The following is a 24,722-nucleotide window of genomic DNA, read 5'->3' as shown; positions in this document are numbered from 1 at the left end:
AGGAGTCTGAGCAAACTCCGGGAGATGGTGAAGGACCTCGAAGCCTGAGGTGCTGCAGTCCGTGGGGTGGCAGAGTCAAACACGACTGACTGACTGAACAACAACAATGGAAAAAAATGTCCCTATATGATTGTAAATTTGTTTTGGGGGGTTTGAGAGAACAGTCCCTACCCACCAGATCCAGGGCACATCCTGATATCAGGGTTAGGGTATGAGAGCCCAGACTCCTGGTGACCTCATCTTATCCTGCCTCCGCCCCTGACGCCCTGCTGTTCACCCAGAACTTTCCACGGGTAATTCCCATCGTGACTTGCATCCCCACCGACACTTTCAGATCCCACCCCTCCCTCTCTTGGGAAGGCCCGTGCGCTCCAGGGTGCCCACCTACCATGAGCATCGAAGAACTCATCGTCCGAGCTCTCGTCTGAGTCCCGGGCGATACTCTGCATCCTCCATTCCGAGATGCTGTGGCGGGAAGGACTCGCTAGAAGGCAAAACCGCAGACCGACTGAGGACCTGGCTGCCCTGGGAAGAGCAGGTGGAAGCGGGCAGGTGCGATGACACTGGAGCGGGGCCAGGAGGGCTCAGAGGGGATGGAGTGAGGGCAGGGTGGCCCTGGCTCACCTCCCAGCCCACCTGGCACAGCGCGGTCCTGTCCCGTGAGGACATGGAGTAGGGAGGGTATTGGGTATGAGGCCAGGATGTGCAGCCACCCGGGCTGGGGTCCACTCGTGTGCCCCTGACCTGGCTGGCCCAGGAGCGAGCCCTTTAGACTGCCACAGTGATGCTGATAGGTAGGGAGGCTGGGCAGTGGTGGGGAGTGAGATTAAAGGTATGGTGTATGTGTTTCCCTGGATCCCTTCAGCACAGGACAGACAAGCCTGGCGTAGGAAAAGCTGGATTTGCAGGCGTAGAGGGGGACTCCTGGTATTTTACACAAAATACCCTGAGTTTTCCCACTAGCCACTGCACTTTCACATAAGTTTCAGAGAAAGGATTTTCTCAGTATCTGAAGGCTTTCAAGGTCCTTTGGCAGAAGTCCCTCCTGGGTATGCTGGGTGTATCCCCCACCCCAGACCTCTCTCCTCTTTGCCTCAGAAGCCTGGCTCCTCAGAGCTGCAGCCAACCGGGTCCTATGAGGGGCTGGGAGCGGGGTTCCCATATGGCCAGCCTGCCTGTCTGCCCGGGGCTGTGTGGGTGAGTCTGGGGGAACCTGCCAGGGTTGGGGGTCGCCCTGGGCTTCAATCTGCAGCAGAGGCTACGAAGAGGTGACTGGTTCTGACTCCCTACAGGTGTGGCCTTGGATCCGAAAGCAGCAGACCACCTTCAGTGTTAGAACACCCCACAGCCGCCCTGGGATGGGAGCTGCCCTGAGGGGTGGTCACTGGTGTGGACGAGTAGGGGGGGGGACCCCACAGCGTGGTCGCAGGGTGCTCACCTCCCCGCTTGGATGACCGAGATGACTTGGAGGATGTGGACCACTGCTTCTTCAGACCCCTGCCCGCCAGGGGCTCCCCACCGCTGCTGCTGGGCTGGGAGGGCTCCCCGGAGGCCTGGTCCTGGGCAGCCTCATTCTTGGCCAGCTCCGCAGCCCCTTTGTCCTCCTCATTGAACTGGGCCATCTTGCGGGACAGCATGAGCTGGGCCTCCTTTTCCAGCTCCCGGATGTTGTCCATGTTCAGCCCGTACCATTCGTCCTGCCAGCACCAGGCCTGCCGGTGGGCCCTCACCATCACCTTCCGCAGGCCTAGGGGCGGGGGTGCAGGGAAGACAAACAGGCCTGTGTCAGAGTCTCCTAGGGACCCTCGGCTGGGAGCCACCCCAGGCTGCGGGTCAGGCTCTGCTCCACACCCACTGCTTGGCCTCCAGCAAGCCACTGTCTCTCCAACCCCCAGGTTCATTTCCCCATGTGCAAATGAGGGATCCAGCTTATAGATGGCCTCCCGAGTTCATAGTGGCTCTGTAACTGGGGCAGGGGGTCTCCTCCCTCAAGGGGAGCTGGAGGAGGACTCCCTGAGTGTTTCCTATCTGGTCTAGTGCGCCTCTCTTAAATTTCCCACAGAAAAATCAAGCTTAAGTTTGAAGCAGGTTGGTCCTTTCTTTTTTGAAATTCACTTTTAATTTGTTTTTATTAAAAAAACTTTTGGCCACGCCATGTGACATGTGTGTGGGATCTTAGTTCCCCGACCAGAGATCGAACCCCTGTCCCCTGTATTGGAAGCACAGAGTGTTAATCAATGGGCCATGAGGGAAGTGCCGGTCCTTTCTTTTTAAAATAAATATATATGCATATAAAACATGATAGGGATTTCCCTGGTGGCCCAGTGGCTAAAACTGAGCTCCCAATGCAAGGGGTCCAGGTTCAATCCCTGGTTAGGGAACTAGATCCCACATTATGAAACTAAGAGATTGAATGCTGTGACTAAATGATCCCCCGTGCCACAAGGAAGACTGAAGTTTCCATGTGCTGCAACTACAACCCAGCCACATAAACAAATATAAAATAAAATAAAACAGGATAAAGACATACAGGAATATCTTATACATAGAAGGCAGAAAATAAGATACTTTAAAGGTATAAAGAACAGAAGGACCACGAGCACAGGGAGCAGATGGGGGCTGCCTTGGGTGAGGATGAGAGTGGGGGTGATTGGGAAAGGCTCTGGGGGGGTGGAATGTTCTAGAACTATGTGCACTACTCTGCAAATACACTCAAACTTACGGAACTCAAACTTCTCTTATAACAAATGCAAAATTAGGCCTCAATAAGCTGCTTAAAAAAACATTAAGGAGAAATAAATCACCTTGGCTCCCCCCCGATACACACATCATTCTTCAAGGGAGCAGAAGTGACCAGCAACACGGACCCCACCATCACCCTCCCGCCCCGTAGGGGTCCATCCTGAGTTCTGTGTTTTATCATTTGCTCTTCTTTCCATGTTTTTCTATACAAGACGTTGGGTTGGTCTACATGTTGTTGACATTTACATGTATGTGTCACGCTGCACGTTATTTTTCTGCCACTTGCTTTTCTGGGTGAGTTTCCGGTTTGTTGCTGTGCGGTCGATTTTTATTTGTTTGAAATACCACATTTTATTTATTCCTTCTCCTGCCAATGGGCCTTTGGCTCACTTTCACTGTTTGTCCATTTTGCTTTTACAAACCTGCTGCTCTGAACATTCCAGAACGTGCATTTGAGTTTCTCCCAGGGGCTGGGGCAGACCCAGAAGGGTTGTCACTGGATCCTCCGCCCGCTTTCCTACAGAAAACTGAGCGGCTTCCCGGGTAGCCCAGTCCTTGCTTGTCCCCAGGCTGGTCTCCGGTGACCCTTGCTCCTGATTCCCCTCTCCTGGACTCGCTCAGGCCGCTCTGTCTCCCCTGCTGTCCTTTCTAAATCTCTCAATCCCAAACGTCTGCCTAGAAGGAACTCCCTCTCACCCTCTGTTCCTGGGAGGGTGCTCCCAGGCCCCAGGCTACGGCCTCAGGAACACCACCCTCAGGGCCAGCCAGCACTAATGGTGGACAGACTGTCTGACGACACGTTATGTCTGGACAAGGACAGATGGGCCAGAAGATTTGGGGTCACACCCAGGACTGGCCCTCTGCTTCCTCCTCTGCAATCAAGGTGGAGGCGGGGAGTGACAGTGGCCACCCTACTGGGCCAGGGAGAGCTGATGTGACACTTGTGAAGTGTTACCAGAGGTGCTGTGACTCTGCTCAGGGCTACACAGTCACCCTTACTCTGGGAGTCAATGGGTGTCTGCCTGGGTGCTGCTCCTGGATCATGAGCCTCGGGGCTAAGACCAGGCCCTGGGCACTGACCCCTACCCTGACCTGGGGGACATGGAAGGAGCCGAGGTAGCTCTAGGGCAGGGAGGACCCTGGGTCAGCTCTAGCTGTGCCAGGAACCCCCGGTCATCTGTTGGTCCTCTGTTTCCTGGGCACTTGCTCCAGGCCAGGCCAGCATGGGTGTGAGGACCAGAGGATGGCCAAGCCACTGTCCGCTGGGACTTTCAACCCAAAGCAGGAGGCAACACTGGTGCAGGGCCTGGGGTCTGGCCCCAGGGTGCCAAGAGGTGCCATGAACAGCAGGAAGGAGGCGTTACACCCCATGGGGGTGGGCACCACATGTTAGAAACTCCAGCTAGTCCAGAGCGTCTGGGGCAGGACACACACTGCCTGTCTTCAGTAGGTGCTCGACAAGTGTTTGTGTGGTCAAGGTAAACCAGGTGGGATGCTGCACGTGGGCCCTGGGGTCACCTGCCCAGAGTAACAGAAACTTGGAGTCCCAGGCAGACGCGGGGGGTTGGGGGGCGGCAGGCGGATGGAGGGACACAGAGGGAGAGGCGGGCGCCCTCACCCGTGTCGTGGATGAACCTCTCGATCTTGGACTGCATGCCCCAGTAGCGGAACTCCACCTTGCAGAGCTTGTAGGCGCACATGATGGGGAACACCTGCTGCTTGTACTCCTCGATCCAGTTCTCCGATAGGGGCCCCCGCTGGGTCTTGGTTGAGTGGAACAGCTTGGGGTCCTCTTCCGTCTTATACTCATTGGGGGGCACGGGGTCCTTGACAATGTCGATGAAATCTACGAGGAGACCCCCCTGTGAGTGACCCCTTCGGCCCCAACCTCTACCCCACCCCTCCCTTTCCAGTCTCCTCCCCCATGTTCCTGCCATCCCCGAATCTTGGCAGGACCCCAGGCTTGGATGTGTCCCAGGGCCCCACATGGGAGTGGAGATGCTGCTCTGGACCACTCTGATCCCCGAGCTCCCCTGACTTCAGGACCTGTGTCTTTCCTTGTTGTCTTTTCAAATCATTTCAGCAAAACCCCTGCTTTGTGCACAGTTGCCAAAGCGCATAAATCAGGTGATGAGCTGGAGGAGCACGGGTGGGGAAGATGAATTTCCATGGAGGATGTGGGATGGGGCAGGGGAGAGTAAAAGAGGACAAGCTGGCATTTCAGCCACAGGCGCAGAACTATGAGGCGGAGAACATCCCAGAGTGTGACTCTTGACCCAGAAGTGGGGCAGTTTGGGGAACCACCAGAGTGTCTGCATGGTGAGAGGTGACGGGGATGCAGCTGGACTCATCAGCCATCACTCGCCAGGCACCCTGAAGGTGGCTGGTCTGCTAGGAAGCCCCTCCCAGACAGACAGCAGGAGGAGTCCAGAAACCAAGTTTGAAGGGCCCAGAGGGAGGTGTTGGGCATGAGCCAGTCCAGGATGTGCTGGGCGCTGGGGAAACAGGACTGGGGGCTGGTAAGACCTGATTCGGGGAAGGGGGGTGACAGTGACTCTGGGAAGAATGACCTCTGGTCAAATGCCTCCTCCCCCAAGTCAAAACCATCTCGCTGGGCTGGCTCCTGTGGTATGCATGTGTCAGATGGGGCTGTGTGCACACTTGGTGAGGAGGAACCTAGGACGGGGCTTGTAGCTCAGAGAACCTCCTTTCAGAGGTGTGGGGACAATGGCACTTGGTGGGGCTCTGCCGGGCCCGGGCCCTGGCTGTCTCATCTTCCTGGCACCGGGTCTGGGCTGTGGTTTACAGAGGAAGACATCAGCCCCACTGGAACAGGCAATGGGTCAGAGCAGCCCGGGGGCAGCAGACAGTGGAGAGGATTTACATCCTTCCCAGAGTAGACCACATGCCCGGTCCACTGGGGCAGGCAATGGCCACCAAGAGGAGGGCTGGGACGTGAACCATGACGGGAGGCCTCCGGGGAGAGCCTGCAGCTGGCCAGACAAAAGCTGTCAGAGGGTCTGGGCCCTTCCTTCCTGTTATGGGTAGAGTGCGTCCCCTGGCAAACGCATATGTCGGCCTCAGAATATGACCTTATTTGGAGACAGGGTCTTGAAAGAAGTCATCTAAAGGAGGGCACCTAATCTAACCAGCATGGTTATGCAAAGGAGAAAGCAGTAAAAGTTTTAGTTCCGCAGTCGTGGTCGGACGCTTTGTGACCCCATGGACTGTAGCCCGCCAGGCTCCTCTGTCCATGGATTCTCCTGGCAAAAACACTGGAGTGGGTAGCCATTCCATTTTCCAAGGGATCTTCCTGATCCAGGGATTGAACCTGGGTCTCCCACATTGCAACAAAGGAGAGATTTGGCTCATTAAAAAAAAAAAAACAACACCTGAAACTAACACAATATTTTAAATCAAGTATACTTCAATTAAAAAAGAAAAAGGAGAAATGTGAATATAGACTTGAACACTGACAGAACACCATGTAAAGATGAAGACAGAGATTGGGGTGGAGTGTCTACAGGCCAAAGAACACCAAAGACTGCCAGCAGCCACAGGAAGCTAGGGGAACTCCCCTGGAGGCCCAGCAGTTAAGAATCCACCTTCCAATGCAGGGGACATGGGTTTGATCCCTGGTTGGGGAACTAAGATGCCACGGGGTTACTGAGCCCTCTCGCTCTGGAGCCTATGTGCTGCAACTAGAGAAACCATGCATTGCAATAAAAGATCCTGCATGCTGCAACTAAGACGTGATGCAGTCAAATAAATAAATATTTAAAATTTAAAAAGAGCTCAGGGAGAGACCCCAAACAGATTCTCCCTCAGGGACTCCAGAAGCAGCCAACCCTGCCGATACCTTGACCTTGACTCTGACCTCCAAAATCGTGAGACACTAAGCATCTGTTTCTTTAAGCCCTTAAGTCTGTGGTACCCTGTTCTGATGGTCTTAGCAAGCTGATGCATCTCCCAAACCCCAGTGGGGCCTAAAAGCTCGGGCAGGAGGGAGGAGTCCCAGGGAAAAGCCATCTCGGCATCCGAGGGTGGCTGAGGGTCATCACCACCCCTCCAACACCCGTCTGAGACCCACAACGGCTCATTCCTAGGGGCCTGGGGGCTGTCAAGGTGCAGCTGGTCCACTGATGTGTTTTGTCTGGCTGGTATATTTACAAAGATTTTAAAAATATTTGTCAACCTTGAGGAACTGGGAGATTTCACATGAAAACCCTGATTTCTGGCTTTTCTTTTTCTTTTTTCTTTTCAGGCCATGCCATACAGCATGTGGGATCTGAATTCCCCAACCAGTGAACCCGTGTCCCCTGTATTGGGAGCGCAGAGTCTCAACCACTGGACTGCCAAGGATGTCCCTCGGGCCTTTCTTGAAAACGACTTAACAAATGGGACCCATTTCCTGCACGGTGTAGTCAGCTGGAGGGGAGTGGAGGAGAGGCCGCCCACCATCAAGGGGACACAGGCCCCACTGTGTGCACATCCCCCACCCGGCCTGCCACATCCGCCGATGGCTGTCAGCCCTAGATGGCTCCCAAGCACACGTGCATTTCTGGGGATGGGGACACCTCAAAGGGATGGAGGGAAGGGGCTTGAGTGGAAAAGCACTTAGCCTCAGTGGGCACATCAGGGAAATGGGGCCAAGGAGACCCGTCCTGCCTCCCCAGCTCCCCCGACTTCCCACCAGGCTGGCTTGGACTCTAACCTCCCCTCCCAGGACAGAAGCCGATCTGGAGCCTGCCAGGCCTGGAGACCAGGGGCAGAGTCCAGGGACCTATGGGCAGGGCAACTGGGAACTTGGCCCCGAAGGGCTCCTGGCCCTCCTAGGGTGGCAGCATCAGGGTGGACGGTTACCGATTGTCAGCTGGTTCTTTTCCACAGGAGACAGGCTGAAAACGTTGGGGTTTTCTCCAGCATCGGTTTTATAAAAGGTTTCGATGTCGATGGAGAATTTCTCCACAAAAGGGCAAGTGAACCTGTGGGGGAAGGAGAGTATCCACTAGGACCCAGGCTCAGAGGGGTGGGCGTGGGTCGCTGGGTGGAGGACGAGGGCTGGAGTGGTGGGTGAGACCTGTCTGTTCTGTCCTCCTGGACCTTCACTGCATCCCAAGAAGAGCCAAGTCCAAGTTGGGGCCAGCGGGAGGGGTGGACTTACGGGGAGGCGGGGAATCATTGCAGGAAGTGGCTGGCAGCCTGTGTCCACGTGTGTGAGGCATGATGTGAACACGGTGTGGATGCAGTTATAAGGTGGCACAGTACCAAATGGGCTGAATCTGGACCAGCGCTTGGTGTGACATGCCACCCTCTCCCCTGTCCCCTAAGAAGCCAAGTGTGGCAACAGGGAGACAGCCTCTCTCTCTTGGCTGGAGATGAACTCAGAGGAGAAAAGTACTGCTGGGAAGTGAACAACCTGGATGGATTCCCCAGCAAGTTCCAGGCCCTCACCCACCTGGACAAAGAAGCCCCAGAAGACTCGTGGGGACCCCACCTGTTCAGCACATGGGTGGCCCCCTCTCTCTTCTAATCAAGCAGTGCTCAGTTATATTGGGTGGGCGGCACAGAGTGAAAAGTGCCCCCTACCCAGGGGGATCCAAAGAAAGCCATGTTCAACATGGCTTGTTATAAAATATCATCATAGTCGCTGAAGGTGTCAGGGTTGGAGGGAATCTCTGAGCCATCTGGGCTACCCTCAGTTCCTGTTTCTTCCCAGCTGGTGGACTGTCCTGCATTCCTAGGCAAACATTAAAGTGAGTTTGTGTTCCCTGAGCCTTTCCAGATGGCAAAGGAGTCTCAGATAGCCCTCACTGGACTCATGCCTTCCTGGGCTCCCCCCACTGGCAGGCTAGGAGGCACCTAGGGGTATAGCCTGCCCTGTCCTGTCTATTCCCCTGAGGGGGAACCTTCAGGGTACCACTTAGAATGGAGGCTCAGCTCCCTGGGAGCCAGGCAGCTGAGACTATCTGGGGGGCCAGCGCCAGTATCTATGCCCCTGGGTTACTTCCTGGGAGGGCGACATGGGGCCGAGGGCAGGCTCACCTGGTTCGAGTGTAGGGGTAGGCGTTCCAGGACTCCTCCACCACCCGCAGGGCCGCCTTGGGCAGGATGGAGCGGAACCAGCTGGGGATGTGCATGCCCACATGGTACACCTTGTGTGTGTATTGCCCGGAGCCGCCGGGGCCGTCTGTGTACGGCCGGTTCTCCAGGATCTCTACGCCGCTGCCTTCGCCGTGTGTCTCGTTCCGGCTCTTCTTCTGTGGGGACAAAAGCACGTGTGGGTCTGGAGCTCTCTGCAGAAGGGGAGGGGCTCGGGAGACCCAGGTGAGGGTGCTGAGTGCAGGGGGGTGGGGGAGGCTTTGGCCAACCAGGCTGGCTCCTTTTGGGTCACTTCAACACATCCTCCTCAAATACCTCCCCCCACAAGGCTCCACGTGTCCCAGCATTCATGCAGAAGACTGAAGGGCCACGGTTCCCTCTCCGGGCCCAGTAATGCACATACAAACTCCTCCGTTCTGACTCCTGAATCTCCTGGGCCTGAAAGTGTCCCCAAGGTCAAGAGGATGTGCTTGCTTTCTCACCTTTTAGCCAACATTGTACTGGAGGTTCTAGCCAGAGAAATTAGGCAAGAAAAAGAAATAGTAAGAGGCATTCGAATTGGAAAGAAGTAGGGACTTCCCAGGTGGCACAGTGGTTAACACCCCAATCTCCCACTGCAGGGGGCCAGGTTCCATCTCTGATCAGGGAACTAGATCCCACATGCCGCAACTAAGAGTTTGCATGCCGCAAATAAAGATTCTGCAATAAAGATTCCATGTGCCGCAACTAAGACCCGATGCAGCCAAAAAATTTTTTTTATAAAGGAAGAAGTGGGGCTTCTCTAGTGACTCAGTGGTAAAGAATCTGCCTGCAAATAAGGGAAACATGGGTTCGATCCCTGGTCCAGAAGATCCCACATGCAGTGGAATAACAAAGCCCATGAGCCACAACTGAGCCTGCGCTCCAGAGCCCATGTTCCACAAGAGAAGCCACTGCAATAAGTCCAAGAACTGCAACTACAGAAAAGTCCTTGAAGAAACCAAGACCCAGCCCAGCCAAAAATAAAATAAATAAAAACATTTTTTAAAGAAAGAAGTAAAACTATCTCAATTTGTTAATGACACAATCTTAAACACAGAAAAACCTAAAATCCTCCCAAATCTGTTAGATCTAATACATGAATTCAACGGAGTTGTAGGATACAAAATCAACACACTAGAACAAATAATGCAGAAAGGAAATAAAGAAATCATTTCCATTTACAATGGCATCCAAAAGAATAAAATACTTAAGAATAAATTTAACCAAGGAGGAGCGAGAGTTGTATACAGAAAACTATAAAACATTACTGAAAGAAATTAAAGAAGATTTAAAATAAATGGAAAAGACATCTGTGTTCATATGAATTGGAAGATTTAATATTGTTAAGATGTCAACACTCCCCAAAGCAATCTGTGGGTCCAATGTAATCCTTATCAAAATCCAATGGCCTTTTCAGTAGAAAGGGAAAAACTGATCCTCAAATTCATACAGAATTTTGAGGGATCTCAAATAGTCAAAACAATCTTGAAAATAAAACAAAGTTGGAAAGCTCACATTTTCTCATATCAAAACTTGCTAATAAGGACTTCCCTGGTAGTCCAGTGGTTAAGAATCTGCCTTCCAAAGCAGGGGATGTGGGTTTGATCCCTGGTCAGGAGAAGGCAATGGCACCCCACTCCAGTACTCTTGCCTGGAAAATCCCATGGATGGAGGAGCCTGGTAGGCTGCAGTCCTTGGGGTCTTGAAGAGTTGGACACGACTGAGTGACTTCACTTTCACTTTTCACTTTCATGCATTGGAGAAGGAAATGGCAACCCACTCCAGTGTTCTTGCCTGGAGAATCCCAGGGACGGCAGAGCCTGGTGGGCTGCCGTCTATGGAGTCGCACAGAGTCGGACACGACTGAAGCGACTTAGCATCATCAGCAGCAGGAAACTAAGATCCCACATCCTCCATGGTGTGGCCCATTTAAAAAAAAGTGCTATAAAACTATAGTAATCAAAACAGTGCAGTCCTGGCATAGGACAAGTCTGTGTAATGGAGGTGAGAGTTTAGAAATAAATCCAATATTTACACACTATATTTACTGATTTTCAACAAGGGTGCAAAAACCATTCAATGGGAGAAGGAACAGTCTTTACAACAAATCCTGCTGGGACAATTAGATATCCACATGCCCACAATGCCGTACCACATATAAAGAGGAACTCAAAACAGATCAAAGACCAACTTGTTAGAACTAAAAGTATAGAACTCTTAGGAGAAAATATTAGGGCAAATCTTCATGACCTTGGATTTGACAATGGTTTTTCAAATATGATACCCAAAGTATCGGCAGTCAGAGAAAAAAATCTAAATTGGAATTTATCAAAATTTAAGAAAGAACAGGGGCTTCTCTGATGGTCCGGTGGTTAAGGCACTGCACAAGCTTACGCTGCAGGGGGCACAGGTTCGATTCTGGTTTGGGAACTAGGACCCTGCATGGCATGAGGCACGGCCAAAAAAAAAAAAGCAACTTTTGTGTATCAAGGGATGCTATCAAGAGCGTGAAAGGACAACACAGAATGAAAGCAAAGTTTCTGTAAATAATACATCTGATACATCATATCCGTACCATGAAATGTGATGTGGCCCCAAAAAAGAAGGAAGGACGGACACGTGTTACTACATAGTTGAACCCTGAAAACATGTTTAGTTAAGGAAATATACTGTATGACCCCACTTCTATGAAATGCTTAGAACAGGCAAATTTAGAGAGTCAGAAAGTAGATTATTGGTTGCCTGGGTGTTGGGGGATAATGGAGAGTGACTTCTTTATGGGGTGATGAAAATGCTCTAAAATTGTGATAATTTCACAACTCTGAAAAGTGCTAAAAGCCACTAAACTGTACACTTTAAATGTGTGAATTGTGCAGTGTGGGACTTACATCTCAATAAGTCTGGTATAAAATCAAACAAACAAAGAAATAAAAACCAACCCTGCCTCCTGCACTCAACTAAGATTTCAGAGAGTTCAAACACAAGGAATAAGAAGGGGCCTCGGAGGCACTGCCCAAGAGACGGAACGCCTAGGTCACCCCCAAGTGTCTCTCTGCCTCCAACGTCCTTCCTGGGGTCTGAAAGGTCGGGTTTCTGCTTTTGCACAAAACCTTCGTGATCAAGGTGCTAGTGACTTTAAACCCAGCATCTGTTTCCATGGCAACATGCTGGCATCACCAAGGTCATCTTCGGTCAGCTTCCAGGACAGCAGCTGTGCGCACGCTGGCACATGCATGCACCCCGAGTGCAGGCACACACCCACGCCCACAGGCATCCCCAACAGCACTGCCTCATCCTTGGGGCACGACTCTCTCTAGGGCACAAAGATGTACTGTATCTCCATGTCCAGAGCCACTGGGTCCCCGTCAGAAAAAAAAAAAAGACCCTGATTGAGGCCAAGGAGGGGTCAGAGCAGGGACATGCCCATTCCCTGCTCTTTAAAGGAGCTCCTGGAATGTGGCCCAGATTCCGTAATGAAAACAGCAACCGTTTCCTGGATGCCTTCCAAGCTCCCGCCTCTTACAGCATCCTTGTTGATTAGTGGTTGTGCTAAGTGCCTGGCATGTTCTTTCTCTAGTTCCTGCAGAAGCCCCTTGAGAAAGGTGCAGGACTGCTCTCACTCCCAATGTTCAGATGGGAAGGTGGAGGCCCAGAGAGGCAGAGTGACCCATCCGAGGTTACAGTTACTAACTGGCAGAGCCGGGACAAACTCAGACCTGTTAGATTCCGGGGCCTGCTCACCCACAGCATTGGGCACCTCAAGGAAAACACCTCAGCACAGAGAGGTGCTGATAAACAGTTACTGAGCAAGTGGAGACTGTAGTCCTTACCCTGCGATCACCTTTCTCTCATCCTGGACGGGTTGCTTCCGCCTGGTGTCAGTTCCCAAAATCCTAGTCGGGGGCGGGGCTCCCTGTCTGCCTAAGGCCCAGGGTAGTGGGTTGCAGTCTCCCTGCCAGACCACGTCCACCTGGAATCTCAAACTATGACCTTACTTGGGAATAGGGTCTTTGAGGATGGAATTAGTTAAGATGAGGTCATCTTAATGTAAATGGATTGGACAATTAAGGGTGGCCCCTATATTCAATGTGGAGAAGGCAATGGCACCCCACTCCAGTACTCTTGCCTGGAAAATCCCATGGACCGAGGAGCCTGGTGGGCTGCAGTCCTTGGGGTCGCTAAGAGTCGGACACGACTGAGTGACTTCACTTTCACTTTTCACTTTCATGCATTGGAGAAGGAAATGGCAACCCACTCCAGTGTTCTTGCCTGGAGAATCCCAGGGACGGGGGAGCCTGGTGGGCTGCCGTCTATGGGGTCACACAGAGTCAGACAGGACTGAAGCAACTTAGCAGCAGCAGCAATATTCAATGAGAAGGCATCCTTCTCATTCTCATTCTCATAAGGCATCCTTATGAGAAAAGAAAACGGGGGACACACCCCTGGTGGTCCAGTGGTTAAGAATCTGCCTTGCAATGCAGGGGACGGGGGTTCGATCCCTGGTCGGGAAACTAAGATCCCACATGCCGAGGAGCAGCTAAGTCTGTGCCCACGTGCCACAACGAAAGAGTCCGTGCGCCACAACAGAAGACCTGCGTGATGCAAGGAAGATCCCGTATGACACGACTGGGACCTGACACAGCGACAGAAAGAAGAGGAAACGGAGACACAGACACACACACAGGGAAGATGGAGACAGACGCACACAGAGGCAGGGGGCCATGTGACAATGGAGGCAGAGACTGCAGTGAGACAGCCTTAAAGTGAGAAATGCCGAGCATTGTGGGCCACCACCAGAAGCTAGGAGAGACAAGGAAGGATTCTCCCCAGCCCCCCAAAGCCTCCAGAGGGAGCATAGCCCCCTAACACCTTGATTTTGAACTTCTACCCTCCAGAACTTTGAGAGAATACATTTCCATTGCTTTAAGCCACCTAGTTTGTGGTGGTTTGTTACGACGGCCCCAGGGCATGGAATGAAGGTCTGGGGTTCCCGGTGGCTCGCAAGAAGAGGATGTGCAGGTCGGAGGGGCCAGGGCACAGGGAGTCTCTGAAGGTGCCCAGCCAGCTGGGATCTGAGGGCAGAGAAGGACAGAGAGGGAGCAGGGATGGGGGTGGGGGTGGGGGTGGGGTCCTTCCTGCTTGGCCTTAGTGGGGCTGCACAGACCCCAGGTCCCAGGGTTGGGGCAGGGGAGAAGAGGAGGAGGGGAGGGCAGGCGGCGCTTGGTGCCTCCCCCGGAGACCATGGAAGGACAGGCAGGAGAGACAGGCCCGGCTCCCAGGGGCACAGATGCCCAGCGTGAGAACTGACGGGTCCCCCTGCCTACTCTACCCACACAGGCTGGGTGGAGAACCTTCCCCTCCTCCTGTGCTCCCCTGCTGCATCCCTGGAGCCTGGGGTATGCAAGAGAGAAGTCTGGGCCACCTGGCGTCTGGTGCAGAGAAAGCTCTGGATGAAGGGGCGGGGAGGGGGTGGGTTTAAAAGATTCAAAGACCAAGAAACCCCCGGCCAATCAGGCAGCTCTCAGCGCTGTCCAGGGTCCTGGCCAAGCCGCTTCCGATCACTTCCTCACTTTGCTGAGCACCTCCAAGGATGGAAGGCTCTTTCTCCGCCAGACAGACTGATTTTTCTTCTTCTTTTGAAACCTTGAACAACATGTATATTGAGTTTCATTCAGGCAGGTGCGAGGCACTGTGACACGTGAGCCCATCTTGTTCACAACCTCAGGGAGGAGGTGGCTTGTTCAGCAGGCAGGCCTCTTCCTAGTTGCCACCCCAGCTGGCAAGCAGGATCACTGGGCAATGGATGAATGGTCTTGCTCTTCTTTCTGCAGAAACAAAGCTGCCTTCCTTGATGGTCCATCCACCTCGTAAGGCCTAGCTCAGAACAGAGGCCCTCCTGGAGCACTGGCCCCAAGCCCACGTGAGCACCGGGTTCCTGTGCCCCCAGGCCCACTGGTCTGGTTTCTATTCAGTGGGCTGCATACACATCTTTCTCCCTGCAGGCAATCCCAGGGCACAAAAAGCGCTTTTCATTCATCTCTGTAGCCCAATCCTCAGCCACAGCTGGGCACAGAAGAGTCTGGTGAATTTAACTTCTTTTTTAAAAAAATATTTACTCATTTATTTATTGGGCTGTGCCGGGTCTTAGTTGTGACATGTAGGTTCTGGTTCCCTGACCAGGGATGGGACCCAGGACTCCTGCATTGGGAGCACGAATTCTTAGCCACTGGACCACCAGGGGAGTCCCTCAACTGAGTTTTTTAACAGCATTATTGAGGTATGACGGACAAATAGTAAACCATATATATGTAAAGGTACAGTCACTGAGCTGTGATGTGGGTCCATGCCCCTAAAACTGTCACGCAGTAGAGATAACAGGCATGTCCATCACCCCCACAGTGGATGGAGCCCCCCCAGAACTTCGGGGCCAGAGGTGGGTAAGATAAATTCCAGAGTGGGAGAGAGGTGACTGGCCTTGGGAGGCAGACGGTGTCGGTGAGGCTGTAGGAGGCAACACACAGGATGCTGGGGACATTTCACATTAACTGGAGGTACAGGAAAGATGTTGAAAAACAAGCAACTTGAAACAGGGGCTGCAGACAGATGGCAGGTGTTTGAGGAGCCCTGAGTCAGAGGTGGCTATATACTCAGAAAAGCCTGGGGTACCCTAGAAGCTAAAAGCCAGCCCCCAGGATCTTGATGTCCCCAGCCTCCCAGCAGAGCTGAGCCATAGGCTGTGGGCCAGGGCTTCCTGCCGGCTCAAGGAGGAATGAAGAAGCCACAGGACACACAGATCCTCTGGCAGATCAGCTGGTCCTTGAGCAGGCTCAGCCATCTCCCGAGTGCCTGGCACTGGGGGGCTGATGCTAGTCTCGCCTCTCTCCACTCTCTAGGAATAATTATGGGGTAAGTGGTTCAAGAGGGAATCGAGTGGCGCTTCTGAACAGGCATGAAGCAAACAGCCCCCCAGAGAGGCTGAGTTTGCCTTCTGTTCTCTTCCCGGCCAAGCATTCCATGCAGTGCTCTGGGCAAACTCGGAATGGACGTGGAGGCCCTGCTGGGCTCCCCCTGCCCTGCCATGATGGGGGCCTGCTTAGCCAGGGGCGGCACTGAGGCATCCTTGTACCCCGGAGAGCCAGAGCCAGGAGGGAAGCAGGTTCACAATCAGTCCCCCAAGTGGGAGGAAGGCTGCTAGGCCAGGCAAAGGGCTGGGGCACCGAGAATGAGCGAGAGGCTGGCAGAGAAGCTGGGATGGGACTCCACCCTCCACTGAGCAGGACCCTAGCCAAGACCTCAAGGAGCAGGAGCTCTGGTCCCATCTGGGCCATAAGGACCCAATCCTGGGGCTCCCCATCCTGGGTTCCAGGCTACTCAGGCACTGAGTAGGGAGCCCAGCAATGTCTTGGATGGGGTGCTCATCTCTGGCTTTTCACAGGACCAATCATCCTCAAATCCATTTGTGTGCATGCTAAGTCATTTCAGTTGTGTCCAACTCTTTGCAACTCTGTGGACTACAGTCTGCCAGGCTCCTCTGTCCTTGGGATTCTCCAGGCAAGAATACTGGAGGGGGTTGCCATGCCCTTTTCCATGGGATCTTTCCAACCTAGGGATCGAACAGGCATCTCTTACGTCTCTTGCACTGGCAGGTGGGTTCTTTACCACTAGCGTCACGTGGGAAACCCCAAAGTCACCTGTGACTCTGTAAATCAGCCACTTAGCCTAGGGTAGAGAGGAAAGTGTGTACCTGGAGCCAGGAGGCAGGCTGTGTGCTCCCGGACAAGTCATTGAACTTCTCTGGGCCTCACACCTTCCTGTCTGTCAAATGGGTTGCTATGGACTGACTGTTTGTGTCCCCTGTCCCCCTAAATTCATATGTTGCAGCCCCAACCTCCAATGTGATGGTGCTGGGAGGTCAGGCCTTTGGGAGGTGTTTAGGTCATGAAGGTGGGGCCCTCACAATGGGATCAGTATAAAGAGACCCTCCCAAGGAGCTCCCTGGCTCCATCCACTGTGTGAAGACACAGTGAGAAGGTGACCGTCTGTAAGCCTGGAAGAGAGCCCTCACCAGACACGGAATCTGTCAGCACCTTGATCTTGGACTTTCCAGCCGCCAGCACTCTGAGAAATAAACGTCTGTTGTTTAAGCTGCCTCATCTGCAGCATTTTACAGCCCAAGCTGATGAAACGCAAGGGTGATATCTGGATCAGTGAAAAGATGGGTGTTAAATACAGAGTGCTAGTCTTACGAATGCTGTGAATACTGTGGTGGTGAGACAACCCAAACGCCACAAACATCTGCAGCGTGTTGCATGTGCCTGGCTTTGTGCTTGGAAGCCAGAGCTCTGGTGCAATTCACACACTGACCGGGAGCCCACTGGACAGACACTGCTGTGAAGGCCGCGGTGCCACCCCGCCCCGACGTTGGTGCTAAGAGCCGCTGTGGGCATGGTGGGGCCTGCCCTGGCCCCACCACCCACCTGTATCATGTACAGCTGGGCGATGCGGTACTCCTCCACGGTCATCGGCAGAGGAATCCGATATTCCTTTATAATCATCTTGGAGTCCAAGCCTTCCCGTTGATGGGGAACTGCGTGTTGGGACTTCTAGACGAGGTTCCTTAAATAACCATGACAAAATTCACCAAGGACCCCTGAGAGAGAAAGAGAGGACAGGAGAGTCACTTTCTGCAAAGGCTGGTGAGTACAGTGGCACAGGAAGGACCTTGTCTTGATCCCAAGTTAGAATTCTGACCTCAGTTCGGCCACAAGCCCACAGCATGACCTTGAGACCAATGTGTGACCTTGAGCAGGTTCCCTCAACCTCCCCAGCCTCCATTTTCCCTGTTGGCTCAGCAACTGTGTACTGGACATGTATAAACTGATCAGTCTGGTGGAAATAAAGGATTGTTCTCCTGCCAGCGAGAGCCAGGCAACAAGAGGGCATCGCATCCCCTAAGAGTCAAGAGCATTGCGTTCCTGTTTTACTCGCAGGTCTAATAAGCAGCAGCCTCAGCTCTCCTGTGCTCGGGGTAGCTGGAGGCAGGCATGGTGATAGCAGCAAGTGATGATGGTTGGCAAGAAGTCAGGACAGGGGCTTCCCTGCTGGTCCAGTGGTTAAGACTGTGTACTTCCCATGCAAGGGGCACGGGTTTGATCCCTGCTTGGGGAGCTAAGATCCTGCATGCTGCATGGCCAAAATTGTTTTTAAAAGGGTACAACTTGAAAATATAAATAAAATGAAATATAATACATAAATAAAATATAATAAAAAATAAGAAGGCAGGACAAATGAAACTATGAAAAACAAAAGTGAACAATTTTAAAAACTGGCGGTCTGGGACCCTTCAGCATCAGGGCAATTGGTTCTGCTCCTGTCACTGGGCACAGATGGCAGCACCACTTCCAGCAGGAGATCTCGGGTTATCAAAGGAGGTGGCGTTACATGTAGTTTCAGTTCAATCCACCACCCACTGCTTACTGATACCTACTCTACTGTTGACATTGGGCTAGGTCTTGGAGGTAGAAGAGGAAAGTAAGATACACGGTGGGGTCGCATAGCATGTGAATTATGTATCAATAAAGCTCATTGAAAACATAAGCAAGGGGCTTCCCCTGGCAGTTCAGTAGTTATGATTCCACCTTCCACCGCAAGGGGTGCAGGTTTGATCCCTGGCCTGAGAGTTAAGATCCCACCTGCCTAGCAGCCAAAAAAACAAAACATAAAATGGAAGCAATATTGTAACAAATTTAATAGACTTTAAAAATGGTGCACATTAAAAATAATTTTTTTAATTAAAAACTATAAGCAAGCAATGTATTCATAGCAGCTTGTATTTAACACAACAATATATTTGATGAAGACCTGCACCGAAAGGAATCATATTTTAAAAAACAAATTTAATCCTTGAAGGAGGCATATCCTCAGCGATCTGGAAAATGAAATCACCCATCAGAGTCTTTCCCCTAGATGGCAGGGGCTTCGCTGTAAATATATTTGGTTACCCCTAGAGAGATCAGATGGTATTAACTGGAAGCTGAGTGAAGGCTTCCAAGACAGGCAGTGGCAGAATCAGGATAGTACTTCAGAAGGATCACACCGGGGATAGCAGTTGGTGAGGATTCAAGGTGACTGGAGGCAGGGTGTCAGCTAAGTGATAAAAGTGAGGGACTGACCAGGCAGGCAGCTTCCCCAGGGCACCAAGTGTATGAGGCCTGAGCATCGCCCAGGCACTAATGCATTACTGGATAACTAACAAGACGGGGAAAAGCATATATACCAGAACTCCTGGGATAATCAGTACATAAGATGGAAAAGAAATCCCTTAATAAACCACCTAACAGGAGAGATGGAGCTGGGGGGTGTATATAAATAGGTCAGAGATGGCCCTGCATTATTAGCCCCAAATAACCCCCATGCTGTTAACTTCTTTACAGTAGGTAGGTCTGTATTGTGCTCAGTCCCTCAGACATGTCCGACTCTTTCTGACCCTATGGATTGTAGCCCACTAGGCTCCTCTGTCCAAGAGATTCTCCAGGCAACAATACTGGAGTGGGTTGCCATGCCCTCCTCCAGGGGATCTTCCTGACTCAGGGATCAAACTTGCGTCTCCTGCACTGCCAGCACTGCAGGCAGATTCTTTACTGCTGAGCCACCTGGGAAGCCCAGGTCGGACTATTAGCCCCCCTGCAAAACCTCCAGCATCAAACTCAACTTCTCACATATCCAATTGCTTTAAATACAGTCCAGATAAGCATCTTTTTAGCCAATTAAGACTTCATCTATGGACTTGCCTGGTGGTCCAGTGGTTGAGAATCTGCCTTCTAATTGCAGCAGACACGGGTCCCGTCCCTGGTCCAGGAAGATCCCACATGTCCCAGAGCATCTAAGACCATGAGCCACAACGTTAGAGCCCAAGAGCTCTAGGGCTCATGCTCTGCAATAAAAGCAGTCTGTATGCAGCAATGAAGACTCAGTGCAGCCAAAAAAAAAAGAGCGAGAGAGAGAGAGAAACAACCCCTGGGCTCAGCTGGGGCAGCACAACACCTAGGTTGACACTCTCAAGAGAGTAAGACACCAATTTGGGCACCTCCTGACACACACACACACACACACACACACACACACACACACACTCAAAACGAGAAAGAATTAATGTTTGAGAGGCTGGATGAAATAAGGACTGGAGACAAGGAAGGGAAAACCTAGGTTCAGTAAGTGTCATGATTCCAAAGCGTTTCCACTGTTTTGTGGGCTCCTTCTGCAGCAAGGGATAAATGCAATGACCGAGAACGACCTTGGGCAAGACCCACATTGTCTAAATAACAAAGAAGACAGATGCTAACAAAGAGGTCAGACGCAAACTCTAAATGTTCTTGAGAAACTGTAGGAATCTAAGCAATCTGCCCTCTGGGCTCTTCAGAGCTCCACAGTAGATGACCTGCCCATACTCGCCTGTACACAAGTCAGACCAAGTGTTTGCTGGTTTGCTTCTTGTGACCTGCTAGGCACCAGGGCAGGCTGTGGGGCTGGACTACGCTTCTTCCTTCCTTGCAAGTGTGCTCAGTCGCGTCCGATTCTTTGCAACCTTATAGACTATAGCCCTCCAGGCTCCTCTGTCCATGGGATTCTCCAGGCCAGAATACTGGAATGGGTTGCCGTGCCTTCCTCCAGGGGACCTTCCTGACCCAGGAATTGAACCTGCGTCTCCTGCGGCTCCTGCACTGCAGGCAAATTCTTTACACTGAGCCACAGGAGAAGCCCATTTAACTGCATGGTAACTAACAATAGGGGAGAGGAATCAGAACTCTAAGAGTGACACAAAATGTGCAGGCAAGGACTTCCCTAGTGGTCCAGTGGTTAAGACTTCACCTTCCAATGCAGGGGGTGCGGGTTCGATCCCTGGTAGGGGAGCTAAGATCTCACTTGCCCTTCGGCCAAAAAGCCAAAACATAAAACAGAGGCAATATTGTAATGAATTCAATAAAGATTTTTGGAAAAACTGGTCCACGTTAAAAAAAAAAGTCTTTAAAAAATGCACTGGCAGTCACAGTGGAGTTCCACCCTGGGATCTGAGGTCATAACCTGACAATGCCTTTCTCAGCTGTGTGACCTGTGCCTCAGTCTCTCTATACACGTAATGGGGATAACACCACCTGCTGTCCAGAGTCATCATCAGGGTCACCGAGATAAGGGCAGGTGAAGTGCTTGCATGCCAGGGGGTGTTCATCACTCAGAGGGGATTTCAGAAAGGCTTTACAGAATGTGGAGCTTCCAGATGACATGAGTGGGGTTTCCTGGGTCTGTGAGATTCTGTTCAGCAGAGCAGGTGGGAGGAGGATGCTTTGGGAGAAGGAACAGCATGTGCAAAGGCCCTGGGGCAAGAACGTGATGCCCCATCTGAATGGTGCAACCCCAGGATTGTCACATGGTGTCCCTGGAGGATGGTACTGGGGCAGGGGTTGGGGTGCAAAGGCCACTGGCAGCCACTGTCCCCAGGGCAGAACATGTTCAAGGCCTAGATGTGGCTACTCCCTGAAGCCAGGCATGACAGCCCACTCACGTGTGCATGGAGTCCAGTGTCAGGCTGAGTGGAAGCAGGGTGACAAATGATCTGCCTTTGCTTCCAGAAGGGCTTTCTCCCAGGGGAGGAAAGACACACTGGCCAGACGGGGTATGACCACAAAGCCCATGTTTCTTAACTAGCACTTCTGCACATTAGTCAAGCTGTCCTTCCGAACAGCCCTGGGGAAGGTCTGCGGTCATCCACGCCCGTCCAGGCTGATCTCTGGGAAGCCACCAGTGCTCTGCCTGTCTCAGGTCACTCTGCCTCGGCCAGAGGAGCAGTGCTCAGGAGAGGGACATGGGCCATCTGGGGGTTTTCTTTCAAGGAGATCACTCTGAAGGGCCTGGCAGTCTCTTGCCTCGTCAGGTACTTGCATTTTATTTACTTAAAATCAGATCTGTTTCTTTCTACACCTACACTAGTCGGTTCAGACAACCATCCTGACTTCCTGTTGATGGAGAAGTAGGGGCACTTCCGTTCTCAAAATGACACCGAATGACTAAAGACACAGAAAAGTCACCATGGCCGTGAAGCGAGGAAATGGTTGCACCCCCTAACCACAGTCCGTGAAGGACAGCAGCCAGACGCCACGAGGCCAGAGCTGTCAGCAAGGGACATGCTGAGAGCTAACATGTGCCACCTCGGACCTCCAAACAAATAACATCACCTCCTGGAAGACACAGAACCATGGAGTCTAGGGCTGTGGATGCCCCCAGGGGAAGACAGCCATCACCCCACATTTTGTTTTCTACTTTAAGTTTTTAAAAGTTATTTTTATTTATTGTTAGGCTGTGGGCTTCCCTGGTAGCTCAGCTGGTAAAGAATTCACCTGCAGTGCAGGAGACCCCAGTTTGATTCCTGGATTGGGAAGATTCACTGGAGAAGGGATAGGCTACTCACTCCAGTACTTTCGGGCTTCCCTGGTGGCTAAGCTGGTGAAGAATCTGCCTGCAATGTGGGAGACCTGGGTTTGATCCATGGGTTGGGAAGATCCCCTGGAGAAGGGAATGGCTACCCACTCCAGTATTCTGGCCTGGAGAACTCCATGAACTGTATAGTCTATGGGGTCGCAAAGAGTCAGACACGACTGAGAGACTTTCACTTTCATTAGGCTGCAGTGGGTCTTAGTTGCAGTATGCAGGCTATCAACTGCAGCATGTGGGATCTTAGTTCCCTGGCCAAGGATGGAACCCAGGCCCCTCACATTGGGAGCATGGAGTATTATTAACCTCTGGACCACCAGATAAGTCCCTTCTTTTCTATTTTTTTTATTGAATTATTACATAGATCCAGAAACATGCACATAAGTACACATCGGTATATTTTCACATACTGAACACACCTATGTGACCAGAACCCAGGTCAAAAAACAGAAAGTTAACAACCCAGAGCCCCCACTTCAACCCACCAAGGCACAACCTCCCCAGCCATGGACAACCACTGTCCTGTCTTTGCCTGTTTTGTATTTTGTACTAGGTTGAAGCCTGGGCTTCCCAGGTAGTGGTAAAGAATACGCCTGCCAACGCAGGAGACATAAAAGACACAGGTTCAATCCCTGGGTCAGGAAGATCTCCTAGAGGAGGAAGTGGCAACCCAGTCCAGTATCCTTACCTGGAGAATCCCAAGGACAGAGGAGCCTGGCAGGCTACAGTCTGTGGGGTCTCAAAGAGTCAGACATGACTGAAGCAACTTTGCACACATGCACTAGGTTGAAGGCTACAAAATTGCCAATATCCAACTGTCTTTGACCCACCAAATGAGCAATTTCATATGAAATCATGCTGTAAGTGCACTTTTGATTCTAAGCTGCTTTTGAAACATCATGATCCCAGGGTTCATCCAATTTGCTGCATGTGATTGTAGAGGGCTCAGTCTCATTGCTATCTAGCATTTCACTCCGCAAATATGCTATAATTGATTTAACTATTCCATCGTTGATGGGCATTTGGGTAATTTTCAATTTGGAGCTTATTGGGAATAGGGCTGCTGTGAACAACTGAATACACTTACAAATGCAATTTTACATTATGGAATGGACGGGGAGTGACAGTCGATGGGCAAATCACACCAATATGCCATTTCTATGTCAGAACTTAAGTTTTCCAAGGAAAGGAGTGAATGGGGCTTGGGAGGGAAGCAGGGCAGTGAGGGGATGGATAATAAGACAGAGAATCAGAGACTTAAAGAGCTTTTTTATGAACCACAATGACTGCATGAACCCCCAAACCTGAGAGAGCTGGAATCCATGGGCACAGGATAAATAACAGCTCTGGGAGGAAGACAATAAATTAGCCCAAAATGCAGCTGCAGACTGCCCTGGATCATTCCCTGCATTTCCTGCAAGCTGCTATTTAGAAGGTAGCTACAGAACAATAATAAGAAAGAAATTCACATAGGTCGTGTGCATCACGGGTGGGGGGCGGGAAATGACGAACATGCATCACAGGAGGAATCATCCAGAAAAATGCAGAAAGATTTCAGAAAAACAGCTCTCCCTTGAGTCAGAGAAATTACAGATATAATCTCTTAGAAACAAGTTGGGGCAGAGGAGTGGAAGAAAGTAAACAGAAATTTAAATAAGAAATTACTGGATAACAGAAGAGATGAAAGCTGAAAGGCTGGTAAGCAGAGTTCAGGGGAAAATGGAAAAGAAAAATAAATACATCACAGATACTTTTTAGAGCCTTATCATAAGCAATGAATAAAGAGGCAAAACATAGTGTGAACAATCAAGGATGGTAGGCGGGCTTGAGAAACTCACAGAAGATTAAGTGAAGACTAATAAGACAAAATGACAGATATGGGAGGCAGAAGGAAATCCAACATATATCTAATTGGTATGCTTCTCTGAGAAAATAGAATAATCGAATGGAAGTGGGAGAAGTATTCAAATATATAATGAAAAAAATTTCCTGAAATAAAAAAAGATTTGACTCTGCAGATTAACTGCCATTCTGTGGTCCAGGAAAACCTGACGGTATAACAAACATCAAGACATCCTTAAAAACCTGGTTGAGCTTAAAGGATAAAGAATCATACAATCAGGGTGGATGTGGAGATGGTTGAGGACAATCAAAATGTTCCTCAGCAACACAATTTCAAAACACAGTGGAGCAATATCTACAGAGTTCTAAGAGAAGGAAAATGTAAGCCAGAATTTTTATATCCAGCTAAACTGTCCTTTAAGCATAAAGTGAATAGACATTCTGAAACATGAATTTAGGAGCTTAGACATCCATGAGGTGTCTTTAACATTGCCTGATACTAAAATCCATTCAACCCAAAGATAAATAAA

General features: G+C 51.2%; 1 protein-coding gene across 24 annotated transcripts in view; it reads right to left on the bottom strand.

Moving 5' to 3' along the window:
- PITPNM2 (phosphatidylinositol transfer protein membrane associated 2) overlaps positions 1 to 24,722 on the bottom strand; it is a 164,043-nt gene that overhangs the window by 20,200 nt on the left and 119,121 nt on the right. For 21 of the 24 annotated variants that reach the window (XM_015475470.3, XM_024977287.2, XM_024977280.2 and 18 more), the window contains 6 exons: positions 17,343 to 17,515; positions 8,788 to 9,002; positions 7,606 to 7,727; positions 4,361 to 4,588; positions 1,439 to 1,747; positions 389 to 484 (listed from right to left, as the gene is read on the bottom strand). In XM_015475470.3, coding sequence (XP_015330956.1) covers positions 389 to 484; positions 1,439 to 1,747; positions 4,361 to 4,588; positions 7,606 to 7,727; positions 8,788 to 9,002; positions 17,343 to 17,420 — 1,048 coding nt within the window. In that variant the 5' untranslated portion in view covers positions 17,421 to 17,515. The remainder of the gene's footprint in view (positions 1 to 388; positions 485 to 1,438; positions 1,748 to 4,360; positions 4,589 to 7,605; positions 7,728 to 8,787; positions 9,003 to 17,342; positions 17,516 to 24,722) is intronic. The other 3 variants (XM_024977292.2, XM_024977296.1, XM_059876034.1) reach the window with 1 other exon arrangement.

The sequence above is a fragment of the Bos taurus genome, chromosome 17 (assembly GCF_002263795.3).
Source record: "Bos taurus isolate L1 Dominette 01449 registration number 42190680 breed Hereford chromosome 17, ARS-UCD2.0, whole genome shotgun sequence".
NCBI lineage: Eukaryota > Metazoa > Chordata > Mammalia > Artiodactyla > Bovidae > Bos > Bos taurus.
This window is presented reverse-complemented; position numbering and strand designations above follow the sequence as displayed.